The following is a 15,149-nucleotide window of genomic DNA, read 5'->3' on the forward strand; positions in this document are numbered from 1 at the left end:
GGTTTTTGAAGCGCCTTTTGAACCGATGTTATCGTTGTACGCGACGACGACGACGCGCCGCAGACCCGTGAGCACGCGGGACACACGCGCGACCGCGAGCGCAACGAGCTCAGTCGCAGCACCCGCCGCGAGGCAACGGAGCGTCGCGTCCGAACGCGGGACGGTCATCGGCGTCGCCGGCACGGACGGGGCGCTTTCCGTCTGGGAAGGAAGTCTGAGAGGGTGAAAGGATGTTCTACTCGCAGTACATCCTCGCCAAGCGCGGCCCGCTGGGCACGATCTGGATCGCCGCGCACCTGGACAGGAGGCTGCGGAAGCAGCAGATCACCGAGACGGACATCGCGGAGGCAGTCCGTGAGTGCCCCGTCCACCGTCCCTCCCCGGAATTCTTTCGCCTCGCCAGCCAATTAAAATTCATCCCTCTCGGTCGCAAGGGCGGATTCTCCCGGGGGCGCGCGGGACTCGAGACGCGGGGGTTTCGACCGCGCGGAACCCGGGGAAACGCGCGAACGGTCCACGCGCCGAGTCCGACCCCATCGCCCAGCGCCGACCGCCCCGCTCGACGCCCGCGTCCCGCGCAATCACCCGGCACCCGTTGAGGGCAACCTCCGCCCGGCCTCGCGGTTTGGCTTTTTCTTTTTTTTTGGCGATTTGGTTTTCCAAAAGCTTCCCTACGATCCCGCGCTGACCCCCGAGCCCGCCCGAACCCTCCATCGAACCCGCGCAGAGTCCATCATCAACCCCGACGCGCCCCTGGCGCTGCGCCTCTCCGGCCAGCTCATGCTCGGCGTCGTCCGCATCTACAGCCGCAAGGTCAACTACCTCTTCCAAGATTGCTCCGAGGCGATGGTGAGGATCAAGTCCGCGTTTACCAAGGCTGACGCTGTGGACCTTCCGGAGGGGCAGGAGACGGCGCCGCTGGGGCTCATCACCCTCCCGGAGAACTACGACGACCTCGAGGTCTTCTTCGACCCCGCGGCGGCGGCGTCGTTCGGCCACATCGTCACCGAGGAGGGGTACATGCAGATGTCGACGTCGGTGTCCAAGGAGAGACGGGGCGCCGCCGACGCGTCCACGGCGAACAAGGAAGACATCACCCTGGATGACGACGAGTACGAGGAGTGGGATAACAACTTCGCGTACGACGATCGCATAGACGGGGACTTCGACGCGACGAACGACCCGGGTTTCTCCGACGACGAGGACGGGGACGGGACGCGATACGCGCCCGCTTCCGGAGGGTTCCGGACGCCCGGAACTGACTTCAACGACCCGAAGGTGACCGACCCGAACGCTCGCGTGGAACCCGAGATTGAGGACTACGACGTGGTCGATCCCGACGACGCGACGGGGAAAGAGGGAGTGCCGGTGTTCGACGATACAGACGAGCGACTTCCGGGGGGCGACGGCGGCGAGGAGGTGGCGCCGCTGCCGCTGGAGGACGACCTGGAGGACGCGGACGGGGTGCGGGGCACGCTTCCGTCGGAACAGTTCAAGACGCCCGGAGCCGGAGGGGCGAAGGGTGCCGAAGGGGGTGCCGAAGGGGGTGCCGAAGGGGGTGCCGACGGCGAGGGCGGGCCGGGGACGCCGCCCGCGTCGGAGCCCACCACCACCCCGGGCATCGTCGCGGTGGAGTGGGGCAAGGCGCATCAGCGCAACAAAAACGTCGAGGGCAAGGCGCGGCGCGCCGCGGCTCCGCGTCGCAAGGCCAAGTCCAAGCCGATCATCGACGAGGTCACCATGCTGACGAACGAACAGATCAAGGCGCAACTCGCGGATACCTCCGACATCGTGTGCAAGCGAGGCCCGGGCGCGGTGTACAAGATGGCGGATCCCGGGCGCGACGACGACGTGCCCTTCGGTGCGCCGGAGTACGAGGACGAGAACGGGAAGATGGTGATGTACTGGCGGGAGGGGTCCGGCGGGCGCCGGTCGCGGCCGCCGCCGAAGAACCCGCACGAGGTGCACGGGATCTTCTGGGGCACCGAGTACCGCGTCGATCCCTTATTCGGGGGAAGAATCTCCGAGAAGCTCTGGAACATCCGCCGAAAGTGCGTGGAACACCTGTGGAAAACCGCGGGCGAGAAGTGGGGCGCCGGATACGCCGCGTTTCAGCTCGATAAGCGCGGCCGGGGCATGTCCAAGGTGCAGTGGGAGGACGGAGCCGTTCCCGAGGCTCGAAGGTTCAAGCCGCGACCCAGACCGACGGATCGCGCCGAGGGCGCCGAGGGTGCCGAGGGTGCCGACGGCGCGGCGATGTACGACGACATACCTCCCCCGATGATGGACGACGGCGGTGGGTCCGAGTTTGGCGGCGGCGGCGGCGACGACGACGGCTACGAATCGCGAGGCGCGCCGTCTGAGGGGATCGGCGGCGGCGGCGGCTTGGCCTCCGAGCCGGCGACGCCCGCCAACGCGCCCAAGGGGGACGCCGACTGGTCGACGCACACCAAGCGAATGCTCGCGCGACTGAGGCCCAAACTCTTGGAGAAGCCGAAGGGGAGGGGGAAGAGTAAGACGGCGCCGGTGGTGAAGATGTCGGAGATGACCAAGATTCGCGGCGACGACAACGTCGAGAAGGAGTGCTCGAGGGCGGAGGCGGCTCGATTGTTTTACCAGGTTCTGGTGCTCAAGACGCACGGCTTCGTGGATGTGAACCAGCGGGAGTCATACGGGGACGTCGACGTCACCGCGGGGCCGAAGATCCGCGAGGACTCCGCGGAGCTCAGCGACATGACCGAGTGAAGGTTGTGAGGATGTAATAAAGAACAAGAAGGGATCGATCATGATGGGCAGATGAGGGCGGCGGCGACGCTGCGTTATTTTTTGGCTTATCTTACTTTATGAAAAGCTTTCTAGGAGTGCGCAGTGCTACTGTTGCGTGCTCTCAAAGCAGACGCGTGCAGGTATACAAAAAAACAAGGCAGGTGTCCGCCGTGAGAAATCTGGACCGAACTCGTCGGCTCCCTCTATAAGGCGTGCAAAACATCGAGATGTGGTGTCTAAAGAATGATCGGCGCGGGGAAAAAAACTCGTTCCCGATCCCGCCCCCGCGCCCGCGGCGTGCAATTTGGTTCGTTCGCTGATCGCAGTCGACACTCTCAGCGAACAATCTCAGAGATGTTCGCGGGTGTGAACATCAAATCGGCGGCGACCCATTAGCGCGCCGCGGTGGTCTTGGCACCCTCGAGATCCTCCTTGGGAGTGACAACCATCTGCTTCTTGCCGTAGCCAGAGTTGTACATCATCTCCTCGAGCACAGCCTCCCACTTCGCCGCGGGCTTCCTCCAGGACAGGTCCTGACCGATGCACGTGGAGGACATCTTGTTGTACGTGGGGGTGCCGTAGGTGGCGGCGGCGGCGGCGCAGGTGTCAACCATGGCCTCGACGTCGTCGGGCTTGAGACCGTCGGGGTCCATGGCGCCCATGTGGAAGCCGGTCACGCCCTCCTTGACGGTGTCGACGAGGCCACCGGTGGAGGCGACGATGGGGACGGTGCCGTACTGCATGGCGTGGAGCTGGATGAGGCCGCAGGGCTCGAAGCGGGAGGGGACCATGAGGAAGTCGGCACCCGCGGTGATGAAGTGCGCAATGGGGTTGGAGAAGCGGACGACGCCAGCCATGCGGGGGGACATCTTGTCGAGCTTCTCGAGGGTCTTCTCCATGGACTTCTTGCCGGTACCGAGGATCACGACCTGGGCGTTGGGGCACTGCTTGAGGAGCTTGGGGACAGCCTCCATCATGATGTCGCAGCCCTTCTGCTCCTCAAGACGGCCGATGTAGCCGAAGACGGGGGCGGAGGGGTCGAGGGGGAGGCCAACCTCAGCCTGGAGCGCCTGCTTGGCGGCAGCCTTGCCCATGACGACGGTGTTCTTGTCGTAGGTGATGTCGAGGAACTTGTCGGTGGCGGGGTTCCACTCGGTGGGGTCCATGCCGTTGACGATGCCCTCGATGCCGCCGGTGGCGTTGATGATGGTGTTGAGCTCGACACCCTTGGACGCGGAGCCCGAGATCTCCTTGGCGTAGTTCATGGACACGGTGATGTTGCGATCGGAGTTGATGAAGGCAGCCTTCATCCAGTTGTCCTTGCGGAACTTCTTGCCGGGGGGGGTCGTCTCGACCTGGCCATCCTTCTTGGGGTTGCGCTCGTCGTACATCTTGCCCTGCGCATCCTCAAAGAAGAAGTCGTTGGAGGCGGACTCGGGGAGGCCGTAGTCGCCCATCTTGGCGGGCCAGAAGCGGCCCTGGAAGGCGATGTTGTGCACGGTGAAGGCGCACCTGGCGTTGAGGTACTTGCCTGTCGTGGAGGGGCGGTGGAGGGGAAGGCGGGTCGGTGAGCGACTGGGCGGTCTCTGGTGACTGAAGGAGAGGAGAGGAAAATCGGGCGAAATCGTCGCGATCGAAAACGCAACGAAATTTGGGAAAAAATCTTTACCGCCAAGTCAGATATTTTTCTGACTAGCTGGCATACACGCAGGCGGGAACGAAGGCCAGGCTGGCGATGATTCCCCGCCCGTGGATGAAAATCCGGGTGAAACGCCAGCTGTGTGGCTGTTTGCGAGTTTGTTGGCTGGGGACGGAAGATTTTCGCGCGGGACTCACCCTGGGGCTGGAAGACCTTCTTGATCATGACGGGCACGAGGCCGGAGTGCCAGTCGTTGGCGACGAAGCACACGTCCTCGCCGTAGCCGAAGGGAAGCACCATGGGCGCCTGGAGCGCAGCCTGGCAGAACATGGCGAAGCGCTCCTGGTTGTCGGCGTAGTCGGCGCCGTTGGTCTTGCCGTAGAGCTTGGAGCCAGTCTTGCCCCAAACCTTGGCGAGGAAGAGGGGGTGGTCGACGAAGACGCGGTCGACGCCCTTCTTGTGCTCGTGGAAGTAGCCGACGTTGTGGCCGAGCGCGTCGACGCGGACGGAGGTATCCCAGGCGCCCTTGTACTGGTCGTAGCGGGGCGCGATGGTCATGACCTTGTGGCCGCGCTTGGCGAGCTCGACGGGAAGGGAGCCGACGACGTCGCCGAGGCCTCCGGTCTTGGACCAGGGGGCCACCTCGGTGGAGACGAAGACGATCTTCATGGGGCGGTTGGCCTTGGGGGAGTAGGCCGCGCGGGTCTGTCGAGACGAGGCGGGAGAGAGGTTCGGGGTCGGTGAGCATCTTGAATTTTTTTTCGAGTGGCTCAAAACGAGTCGCGTCGTGGAATAATCTCGGCGGGCGCGACGTGTCGGGTTGGAAGAAGCGCGCGAGGGCATGCGCGGGCGTGAGCCGCGTGCGCATCGCGCATCTTCTTCAAAACGCGAGAATGATCAGGAAGGATCGGGACTTCCCGGCGGACTACGCGAGTCGCGCGCGTGGGGACCGCGCAAACGCGGGTCCCCGAAGCGTCGTTTCTCGGCATTGTCGCGCAAAAAAGCCGCGGCTGCCTCCCGGTGAATTTTGGGTCGCTCACCTGCACATTGCGCGCGGGGCGCACGGTCTTCTTGGCGGCAGCAGACCTGTTGGTGGGGAAAAACGGATGCATGAAGGTCAGTGGCACGTCCTCGGATCGCTCGAGCGGGAATTTCGGGCTCGAAACGGACGCCGCCGCGCGTGGTCGGGACCCATTCCGGGATCCTCAACGAAGCTCAACTTCCGCCGCTATATAAAAAAAATGCCGTGACCCGGCGCCGGATTTGCGCCTCGACGAGGGCGCGCGACTCACTTGAACTGCGCCTGGACGCCAGCGAACTGGTGGGTGGCGAGGGAGGAGGCCATTGCAACGTCTACTCGGGGAGTAACCGCGCGGTGTGGGACGTGAAGTGCGTCAATGAAGTGACAATCCGGCGCCGAAACTCTCCACTGATAAACCCACGCAAAACCCGAGTGCCAAGTGACAGGGTGAGCCACGAATGCGGGCCACATGCGGCCGAGAACGAACGAGCCGGCTGATGTGTGAGGCTGGCAAGTGGTCCACGAAATTTCGGATAAATCCTATGAATGACAGTTTGGAAATTTTGCCACAATCGAAATCCCGCCATCATCAAACCCTAAACGATGGATTAAATCACCCCGAATAACGACCCACATTCGTCCCCGGACCAAATCTTACTGAATCGATTCTTTTCCCCGCCATCTCGGGAGAATCAGCGTGTGACACATACACAAAAAAGCGATCCACGCTGGAGCCTCAAGTGGCTGGGCACCCCCGGGTGCCGTACCCAAACTTTTGTGATTGGCGAGTGGATGAGATATTTAAAGAAATCAGGACCGAAAAGGAAGGAAAAAGAATTAACGAACCGGAAAGTGTGGCGCGGGCAGCGGGCGGGTCGGCGCTTGCGACCGGCCGAATCCGCATTTTTTCACGCGCCGCGCGCCAGACGAAGCGAAAGCGTGGCGCGAAGAAAGTGAACCGTCCTTAACAGAGCGCCGTCGCCGCCGACGCTCACTACGATGCGGGCCGGCCCACGTCCACGCTCGCTATCGTTTGGCGCTGGTCACGAACGCGTAGCTCGCCTCCAGCGCCGCGAGCGCCACCCTCAGCTCCCCCTCGTCCCTAGGCGCGTACACCATCACGTGCGGCATGGACGGCTGTGCCACCGGATGCCACTCGCCCCACCCGCGCTCGATGAGCGCGCTCGCGTCGGCGTGCGACACGCAGAGGTGCGTGGACCCCCCACCGCCGCCCTGCGCGTGCGTCCATCCCTCGCCGTCGACGAAGGGCGCGTGCACGTGCGCGAACTCCCGGAACTCGATCAACCCCGGCGGCAGCGGCACCGAGGGATGGAGGTGGAAGCACGGGTAGGTTGTTTGGATGGAGACGGTAGTGGCGCCCACGGCGACGTCCCCTTTCGCGCGCATCGCCTCCGTCGCCGCGCGTTTGAAGCGCTCCAGCATCTCCGGAGGGGACTGATGCTCGAGCATGCCGTGCGGGCACTTGTCGTGGGTCACCGGCCTCGGCCCGGCGCGCGGCGGGAGTTGGGTCAGGTCCAGAAACGGCGTCGCGAGGGGCGAGCCGGGGCGCGCGTGGGGGGATGCCGCGAAGTGCGCGGGGTCGCGGAGCTGGCGCTTGCGGTCGGTCATCCACGGCCAACCGACCTTCTCCACGAGCCCCCTCTTGTCCATCACGACGGGCTCGCATTCGCCCATCGCGCTCGCGCCAACGTCACGGTTCGCGTCCTCCCAGAGTAGTCTGACTCGGAGGGCGCAAGTGCCGCGGGATAACAAGCTGGAAAACACGAAGTCGAGAACACTGTCGAACGGCGCGCGACGGACATGCGGGGAGCGGCGTCGACCGCGCGCCTCGCCTCGTACGTCACCCGCCTCACCCTCGCGCGAGGAGTGGGATCCGCGACGAACGCGTCGTCGGGCGGCGTCGGTCGCGCGGTGGCCGGTCCCTCGGCGATGGGCGCCCCCGTGTACGTGCCGCCCCATCGGCGCGTCACCGGCGGCCGCTCCTCTCCTCCTCCGCGCGCCTCGTCAGCGTCGTCCGCCGCCGCGTCCAAGATGGACGGCGACGACAGGAAGATCCTGCACCTCGTGAGGCACGGGCGGACGGAGATGAACGAGTACCTCGCCTCGAACCGGTGGGACGCCTCCGACTTTGTCGATCCGCTCCTGTACGACACGCGCCTGACGAAGAAGGGCGCGGCGCAGGCCGCGTCGCTGGCGCCCGTGACCAGATTCCTCGATCCGAAACCCGAGGTCCTCATCGCCTCGCCCCTGCATCGCGCGATGACCACCGCGGACCTCGCGTTCGCCGGCTGCGAGGGCATACGAAAGGAGACGTGCGCGCTGATGCGAGAGCGCGTGTTTCACGCGTCAGACGTGGGCCGCCACCCGGACGCGATCGAGGCCGACTTCCCGGATTGGTGCGTTAAAGCGTTACGCGAGGAGCACGCGGACGCGAACGGGGTGTGGTGGTACGCCGGCGACGGCGCCGACGACCTCGGAACGGCGGTGAGCGCGAGCGGCGTCGCGCAAGAGCCGGTGGAGGAATTCGAGCGGCGGATGGGGGAACTCGTGCGATGGATCGAGTCGCGGCCGGAGCGGAGCATCGCGATGGTGGCGCACTGGGGGGTGTGGTACTCGCTGACGGGGCGGGAGTTCGAGAACTGCGAGCTGGTGACGTGCGAGCTGGGGGACCTGAGGGTGGGGGCGGGCAAGTTCGTGTGGGGCTGAGCCCGCGGCGACGATTATCGTATTTCTCAACCGCGCTTCCCTCGCGCTCGCGACCCGTCTCGACGGCGTCGAACGTCGACTAGATGACTAGATAAACCCGCGGTGTGATGAGTGAAGAACGTCTAAATCTTACGTATTTAATCTCACGCCCTAATGCCTCCGCGGCGATCGCGTCACTTGGTCACCTTGTACTTCTTGATGGTGTCCAGAAGCTTCTTCGCCTCTGGGTTGTTCTGGAAGTGATCCCTCACCGGCTGCAGGATCTGGTTGAGGTGCCTCGCCAGAGCGGGCTTGACGTCCCCGGGGTGCAGCGCCTCCGCCAGGAAGTCCGCCTCCACCTCCTCGTACGCCAGATAGTCCTTGTCCCCGCCGTTCTCCTCCGTGCGCGTGACGCTGAACTTGCCGCACCACGGGATCACCACGTACTTGATGTACTCAAGGCACGGGTTACCCTCGACAATCCCGGGGGGGCAGTACGCCTTCTTGAGCTTGACGTTGACGTCCGCCTCGGAGTCCTCCATGAAGATGGCGGACTCCGGGTCGGATTTGCTCATCTTCTCCTGCCCCTGCTTCAGACCCATGAGCATGTGGTGCGACAAGATGACCGGCTTGTTCTTGCGCTTGATGTCCTCGCAGTATTCGCGCGCGAGCATGTTCACCTTGCGCTGGTCCACGCCGAGCTGGCAGATGTCCGCGCCGAGGAAGAAGATGTCAGCGCACTGCATGACCGGATAGAAGATCTGCGACGCCGCGAGCTCGTCCGTCTCGCTGCGTCCCATGATCTGCGTGCACCGAAGGATGCGAGCGAGCTTGTTGCGGCGCGCGATGTCGAGGACCAGCGGCCAGTACTCGTGGCCGCGCTTGTTGATCTCCTCGCTGGACCAGATGAACTCCACGCGGCTGAGGTCCATGCCCACCGCCTTCCACACCTCCACCATGTACTGACCGACCTTTTGGATCTTCTTGAGGTCGCCGCCCATCTTGTTGTTCATCAGCGCGAACCAGTCGGCGACCCAGAACTTGAAGTGGCATCCCGCCTTGGTGAGCTTGTTGACGTTGAGGCACTTCATCACGCCCTGCGCGATGTGCATCCTGCCGGACGGCTCGAAGCCGTCGTAGCAGACGGGCACGGGCTTCTTGTCGAGGAGGTTGCGGAGCTCCGCCTCCTGGATGCACTCCTCGCCGACGGAGCGGCAGAGCTCGTAGCGCTCGTCGAGGGTCATGCCGGTGTCGATCGGGGGCGCCACGCCGACGCGCCCGGCGCTGAAGTCCTCGGCGCCGGCGTCGTCCTCGACGAGCGCCACGTTGGCCATCGCGGCCGTCGCCTCTTCGGCCATGGTCGCGAGTTACTCGTGTCGCTCGGGGTGGTGGCGGTGCCCCGCGAGTTGTGGCGAGCGATCGCCAGCCAAAACCCTGAAACAAAAGGGACTGCGCCGAGTCTCGAACGCTTCGACGACGCGCGCGGTGGGGTTGAAAGGCGCTAGCTTTCAAAAATTGCGCGCGTGACCCAGGAACAGCTCAGATTGATCGCAAACACCGATCAAAATCAAAATCGCCGATCAAAAGAGCCGCGTCAATTTTAACCACCGAAACGTCCGTCCCCTCGTGTTCCAAAAAGATATTTGTACATAACAGCCTGAACTACCTGTGCTACTTACTACCTGTTGCGTGACGTCACTCAAAAAGAATCTCCTTGATGAAAGTTCCTCCGGATATTTAAAATGTTGCATCATTTCGCCGCCTCACGCCCTATCTCCCACGGTATTTTTGTGGCTATTTGTCATTGGAATTGCGTGAAAGTTCTTTGCATCTTTCAACCGACAGCCGAGGTGGATCCAATCGCCCAATCAAATCGCTCAAATCGCCCATCGCCCGTGATCAGAACTTCGAAAGCTGCGACTCAAGACGACAAAGTAAAAAATCGATCAAGACAAGTCCCAAACTTTCCCATCACTGCGTCGAACCCTAAAACCCGAGTTAAACTTTTTCAAAATTTTCGGCCCACCCCGCCTCCCGCCCGCCACTCGAGCCGCGTGTGACACACAGATGCGAAGTCACGTTTTCGCTATCCCGACGTGTTGGGAGGAGCCGTAAACGGGCGAGAGCCGGTAGGTCGCGCCACTCGTGCGCGCGCGCATCACACGCGCGCGGAAACCCGGGCGAGAGATCGAGTAGGCAAACGGCCATGTCGATCGCGACGGACAAGCAGCAGCCGCCGCAGCCGCCGCCCAAAGGAGGTGCGTGTCCCGTCCCAGATGCCGGTCGACCTCGGCACATGCGTCACCGCATTCTCGTGTGAAGGAAAGAATCTTCGAAGCCGTTCGCATGGGGCCGGTCGAACGCGCGACATCGCGCGCGCGAACGCGGAAACGAACGCGCGTCGCATCAGACATGTCCATTAAGGCGTCTGGTCGACGTATCTCGCGGTTTTCGCCGCATCTTGCGCCGCCGACCGTCGCATTACCGCCAGATCCAGACGCTCACCGTCCCTTTTTTTTCTCACCCTCGCAGGCGGAGGCGTGTTCAAGAACGCGGCCCTGCAGGTTTTGCGCAAGGAACGCCGCCTCATGTCGACCGGAGAAGTGACGCGGTGAGTGCCCCGATCGCGCGTATCGCCCCGGGAAACTCGATCCAACCCGAGGAAACTCCCTCCTCTTCGCATGCTGAGCAGTCGCGGACGTTTTTAGCGCTCGCGCGCGGACGTCTCGCGCGCCGCGGCGGGATCGCTATCCATGCCAAGATGCTGCATCTTCCTCACACCGCGAGGGATATGGACAAAAAAGACAAAAATGCTGACGTCCACTCCGCCCTTCCGTCCCCGCTCACAGGACCGCGATCCGCATGGGGATCATCGGGAGCCTCCCGGGGAAGACCCCGGAGGCTACTATGGCCAGCGCGCTCTACACGGACATCAAGAAGTGGAAGGATGGCAAGGCTGGGTCCGTGTTCTGCCGGTGGGTGCCGTCGCCTGCCATTCCCCCCCGCACCTGCGAAAAAGTCGGCCCGGGCCAAAAATTGACACTTCGACCACGTTTTTTTTCACGCCCGTGATCGGGTCGGATAATGGCGGTTTCACTCGCTATGGCTGCGCAGTCGCGAAAAAATGTGGACGGTTATTTTCGACGGTTCAGACACCCACGGACGCGAACACATCCCAACAGGGCGACTCGGTTTTTTGGGGTGACCGGTTTTTTTCTTTGCCTCTTTTACACCGCGGCTGACCTCATCCACGATCGCGTTCCATCCCTCTCATCAGACCGCGCGAAGGGCTGTTCGGCCTGCGCGAGTGGGCGGACGACGAAGAGCTCGCCGAGCTCGTCGCGGGACACGAGGATGCCCTCCCGACGGTTAAGCGCCCTCGGTCGCCCACGAGAAACGGCGAAAAGTTTGGCCGCCGCCGCCCGGGCTCGTCGTCCGACTCGGACTTTAAGGGTTTGTTCAAGGATGGGGCGGCGATCAGGCGCAAGGGGAAGGGGATCAAGGGCGCGCACGATTCGGACTCGGAGGATTCGGAGTTTCCCGCGGTGGCGATGAACCTGCACAGGGCGGGGTTCAGCGTGCACCAGGGCGGCGGCGGCGGCGGCGGCGGCGGCGGGGGCGCGGCGGTCCTGGGCGTCGACACCGCGCCCGAGCTCCTGATGCTGCTCAACGCGGCGGAGGAGCTCGAGATGACGGAGAACCCGCACGCCAACGTGTTCCGGGGGGTCAAGAGGAAGGCTGCTCGGGACGTGATCGGCTCGGGGGGTATCGCGCCCGATATGATGAACGGTTTGAACAACCCCATGGCGGCGCTGCAGATGCAGCTGCAATTGCAGCAACAGCAGCAGCAACAGCAGCAGCAGCAGCAGCAGCAGCAGGACTGGCAGCAGCATCAGCAGCAGCAGGCGATGATTGGCGGGATGGGCGGCGCCCTGGGCGGGATGAACATGCAAGACATCCTTGCCGCGCAGTTCCAGCTGGCGCAGCAGCAGCAGCAGCTCGCCCAGCAGCAGCAGCAGCAGCAGCAGCAGCAGCAACAGCAACAACACCAGCAAGGTGGAGTGCACCCGGTCGAGGCCGCGATCATGATGGCGCGCCAAATGCAGGCGGCGCAGGGGCAGTTTGGCGCTCAAGCGCAGCTTCCCCAGCAGCAGCCGCCGCCGCAGCGGCAGCAGCTCGACCTCGCGCAGTGGCAGCAGATCATCGCCGCGCAGCAGCAGGCGCAGCAGCAGTTCGTCGCGGCGCAGTCGGCTGCGGCGGGGTGGGGCGGCGCGACCGCGGCGGCGGCGTCCGCCCCGGCGAGCATCGCCGAACCCTCCGTCCCCGCCCCCGTCGTCGGAGCGCCCGAGCCCGAGCCCCCCGGCGTAACTGCCGGCGGAAACGGAGCCACCGCGGAGTTGGACGCGTTCATCCAGCAGCTCGCCACCCGAGCCGCGGAGCTCTACGCGCAGCTCGGTCCGCACGCCACCGTGGTTCAGACGCTCACGACGTTGGTGGTGGCGTGTCACCGGGGGGGGTACAAGCGGGACGCGGAGTTGGCCGCGGGACAGCTGTGGGAGGTTATCCGAGCGAGCAGGTTCCCGGGTGGCGTCGGCGAAACCCCGGAGGGCATCGCCGTGTTGAGGGCGCAGCTCGGGGCGATGATGGACCAGGCTCTGGGCGCGGAGGGGGCGGCGATGCTCGCCGCGGCTGGCGCGGGCGGTGACGAGTCGGGATTGGCGGCGGCGGCGGCGGCGGCGGCGCAGTCGACGCAGTACGCCGCCAACGCCCGCGTCGGCGCGCACTGACGATCAAACCTCATTGTGACAACCGACACAAATGCGGCGCGGCCCGCTTGATTTCGTCGGAGGACGAACGAACGAGGGACGAATCTTGAGCGTCGACGAGAGGTTTAGCCAAACCCTAAACCGTCGACGACGGACTCGCGACGAACCTTGTAACGAACGAAAGAACGAACGCGCGACGAACGCGTAATGAATGAACCGGCGGAGAGGACTAACCCTCACCATTAATCACCCTACAAAAACCTCCGTCCGGCGCCTGCCCGTCGATCAATCGGCGTCGTCCCGCCGGCTGCGCCAGACGGCGTCGGCGACCCTCAACGCGTCCACCGTCATCCCAACGTCGTGCACCCGCACCACGTCCGCACCCCCCGCCACCGCCGCCACCGCCGCCGCGGCGCTCGCGACGTCCCGGTCCCTCCCGGCCGAGTTCTCCCTCGCCAACACGTCGCCGAGGAATCCTTTTCTACTGGCGCCCACGAGCTGCGGCGCCCTCGCCAGCGCGCCACCCATACCTTCCCGGATCCGTCCGAGCCCGCGCAGGACTGCCCAGTTACCCTCCCTCGTCTTGGCGAAACCCAGCCCCGGGTCCGTCCACAGGCGCCAGGGCTCGATCCCGGCGCGAACCGCTCTCATCGCGTTTAAAGCCGACTCGGACGCGATTTCCGCGCACACGTCGCCGGATGCGTATCTCGTGTTTTCCGGAAGCTGCATCGTGCTCGGATCCCCGCGCGAGTGCATCGCCACGTACGGCAGCGGCCTCGGGAGGTTCGCGACGCGCGCGTGCATCGTGCGGTCGATCGTTCCCCCCGAGACGTCGTTGACGACGTCGGCGCCGGCGGCGGCGGCGCGCGCGGCGACTTCCCCGTAAAAGGTATCCACGGATAGGTACACCGGACGGTCGGGATACTCCGTCACGAGCATCGCCGCGAGCGCCTCGACGACAGGGACGACGCGGGCCGCCTCCTCGTTCGCGCTCACGCGCGACGCGCCTGGCCGCGTGGACTGACCCCCGACGTCCAGAAAGTCCGCGCCGGATTCGACGGCTCGCCTCGCCGCCATTAACACTTTTGCCACATTAACATTTGCCGCCACGTTCGCCCCCCGTCCCGCGTCCCCGTCGTGTCCCCCCCCGGGGTCCATGAGCGCGCCGCCGTCGCTGAACGAGTCGGGGGTGACGTTCAGGATCGCCATCACGTTTGTGCGGTCGCCCCAGCTCCAGAGTCGCTCGGGTCGACCGTTCACGCCGCCGCCGATGGGCATCACTCGGCGTAGGTCGCCCCCCGAGGCGTTGACGTTGGCTTCGCCCCCCGCGCCCGCCCACAGCCTCGCCGCGGTGGCCAAACCCGCGCCGATCGGGTCCGCCCACGTCCTGAGCCCACCGCCCACGCCCCGCGTACCCGCGTCGGCGTCGCCCCTGTGAAGTCCCGACGACGATGATGATGATGATGCCAAAGATGCGAGATTCGCTCGATTGGACTCGGCTGCGAGATCCGCCAGCGGCGCGAGCACGAACGGCCGCTCGTGATACCTCGGGTGCGGAACCTCCAGACGACCGCACCCGTGCGTCCCGGATCTGTGGAAGATTATGTCCAGGTCGATCGGCCTCGGCCCGAACCGAACGCCGCCCTCCTCCCGTCCCAGTTCCTTCTCCACGCGCTTGAGGCGATCGAGCAGGAGCAGCGGATCGTTCGCCATCGGGTGCGAGGCGTCGCGGACGCGGACGAGCGCGGCGGCGTTGAGAAAACTGGGCTGGTCGGTGACGTACGCCGGGGCCGTCTCGTACAGCGCGCTGTGTGCGTCCACTGCGAACGATGGGAACGCGCGGGGGTTTCGAGGTGAGTGCGCGGGGGCTAACGACGGGGTGTGTCGACGGCGACGACGCATTCAGGGGAAGGGATTGACCTAGGCGACTCGGGGACGCGACTCGGGGGCGCGCGTACCCGCGATGCCGGCCTCGTCGAGGGCGCGGAGGGCGCGACGGAAGAGATCGACCCTGTCGCCCTGATTGCTGCCGATGGCTATGACCGCGGTGGCGGGCGGGTCGCGGCGGTGATGCGCGTCGCCCGACGACGACGGCCCGTGCGAGGAGGCGGCGGTGGCGCTCCACCCGCGCGCATCGCGCGGGACGATCGGCGGCGGGCTCTGGACGCACCGAGCGCGCCACGCGCCGCCGCGCGCCGCCGCGAGCGACGCGGTCGCGCGACACAGTTGTCGAGCGCGCGATGTCATGTCG

At 64.9% G+C, this 15,149-nt stretch overlaps 8 protein-coding genes across 8 annotated transcripts; 3 read left to right on the forward strand and 5 right to left on the reverse strand.

Annotated features, from left to right (window-relative positions):
* Positions 1 to 230: 230 nt before the first annotated feature.
* On the forward strand, positions 231 to 2,745 carry RAD (rad21-like protein; the record flags this gene model as incomplete). Its single annotated transcript, XM_002499750.1, has 2 exons — positions 231 to 354; positions 728 to 2,745. 2 exons carry the CDS (start codon positions 231 to 233, stop codon positions 2,743 to 2,745), a joined length of 2,142 nt encoding a protein of 713 aa, XP_002499796.1.
* Positions 2,746 to 2,816: 71 nt separating this feature from the next.
* Positions 2,817 to 5,074, reverse strand: GBSSI (glycosyltransferase family 5 protein; the record flags this gene model as incomplete). The annotated part of the gene is made up of 3 exons (XM_002500243.1): positions 2,817 to 4,097; positions 4,122 to 4,297; positions 4,603 to 5,074. The coding sequence occupies 3 exons, from the start codon at positions 5,072 to 5,074 to the stop codon at positions 3,159 to 3,161; spliced, it is 1,587 nt and encodes a 528-aa protein (XP_002500289.1). The 3' UTR covers positions 2,817 to 3,158.
* A 684-nt stretch (positions 5,075 to 5,758) lies between these two features.
* On the reverse strand, positions 5,759 to 6,016 carry MICPUN_55711 (predicted protein; the record flags this gene model as incomplete). The annotated part of the gene is made up of 1 exon (XM_002500244.1): positions 5,759 to 6,016. One exon carries the CDS (start codon positions 6,014 to 6,016, stop codon positions 5,759 to 5,761), a length of 258 nt encoding a protein of 85 aa, XP_002500290.1.
* A 356-nt stretch (positions 6,017 to 6,372) lies between these two features.
* MICPUN_107658 (predicted protein) lies at positions 6,373 to 7,149 on the reverse strand. Its single transcript, XM_002500245.1, has one exon. The coding sequence runs from the start codon at positions 7,119 to 7,121 to the stop codon at positions 6,453 to 6,455; it is 669 nt and encodes a 222-aa protein (XP_002500291.1). The 5' UTR covers positions 7,122 to 7,149; the 3' UTR covers positions 6,373 to 6,452.
* A 329-nt stretch (positions 7,150 to 7,478) lies between these two features.
* Positions 7,479 to 8,153, forward strand: MICPUN_55709 (predicted protein; the record flags this gene model as incomplete). Its single annotated transcript, XM_002499751.1, has 1 exon — positions 7,479 to 8,153. The coding sequence occupies one exon, from the start codon at positions 7,479 to 7,481 to the stop codon at positions 8,151 to 8,153; it is 675 nt and encodes a 224-aa protein (XP_002499797.1).
* Positions 8,154 to 8,326: 173 nt separating this feature from the next.
* On the reverse strand, positions 8,327 to 9,376 carry MICPUN_79172 (predicted protein; the record flags this gene model as incomplete). The annotated part of the gene is made up of 1 exon (XM_002500246.1): positions 8,327 to 9,376. The coding sequence occupies one exon, from the start codon at positions 9,374 to 9,376 to the stop codon at positions 8,327 to 8,329; it is 1,050 nt and encodes a 349-aa protein (XP_002500292.1).
* Positions 9,377 to 10,338: 962 nt separating this feature from the next.
* Positions 10,339 to 13,114, forward strand: MICPUN_105089 (predicted protein; the record flags this gene model as incomplete). Its single annotated transcript, XM_002499752.1, has 4 exons — positions 10,339 to 10,390; positions 10,665 to 10,743; positions 10,982 to 11,107; positions 11,410 to 13,114. 4 exons carry the CDS (start codon positions 10,339 to 10,341, stop codon positions 12,917 to 12,919), a joined length of 1,767 nt encoding a protein of 588 aa, XP_002499798.1. The 3' UTR covers positions 12,920 to 13,114.
* On the reverse strand, positions 13,112 to 15,145 carry MICPUN_55706 (predicted protein; the record flags this gene model as incomplete). The annotated part of the gene is made up of 2 exons (XM_002500247.1): positions 13,112 to 14,718; positions 14,857 to 15,145. 2 exons carry the CDS (start codon positions 15,143 to 15,145, stop codon positions 13,184 to 13,186), a joined length of 1,824 nt encoding a protein of 607 aa, XP_002500293.1. The 3' UTR covers positions 13,112 to 13,183.
* Between the last annotated feature and the right edge of the window lie 4 nt (positions 15,146 to 15,149).

Source organism: Micromonas commoda, chromosome 2 (assembly GCF_000090985.2).
Source record: "Micromonas commoda chromosome 2, complete sequence".
In the NCBI taxonomy this organism is placed as follows: Eukaryota; Viridiplantae; Chlorophyta; class Mamiellophyceae; order Mamiellales; family Mamiellaceae; genus Micromonas; species Micromonas commoda.

Bases quoted from the DNA above. Each gene is read 5' to 3' on its own strand.
- MICPUN_107658 (XM_002500245.1), bottom strand. From the start codon at position 7,121: ATGGGCGAATGCGAGCCCGTCGTGATGGACAAGAGGGGGCTCGTGGAG.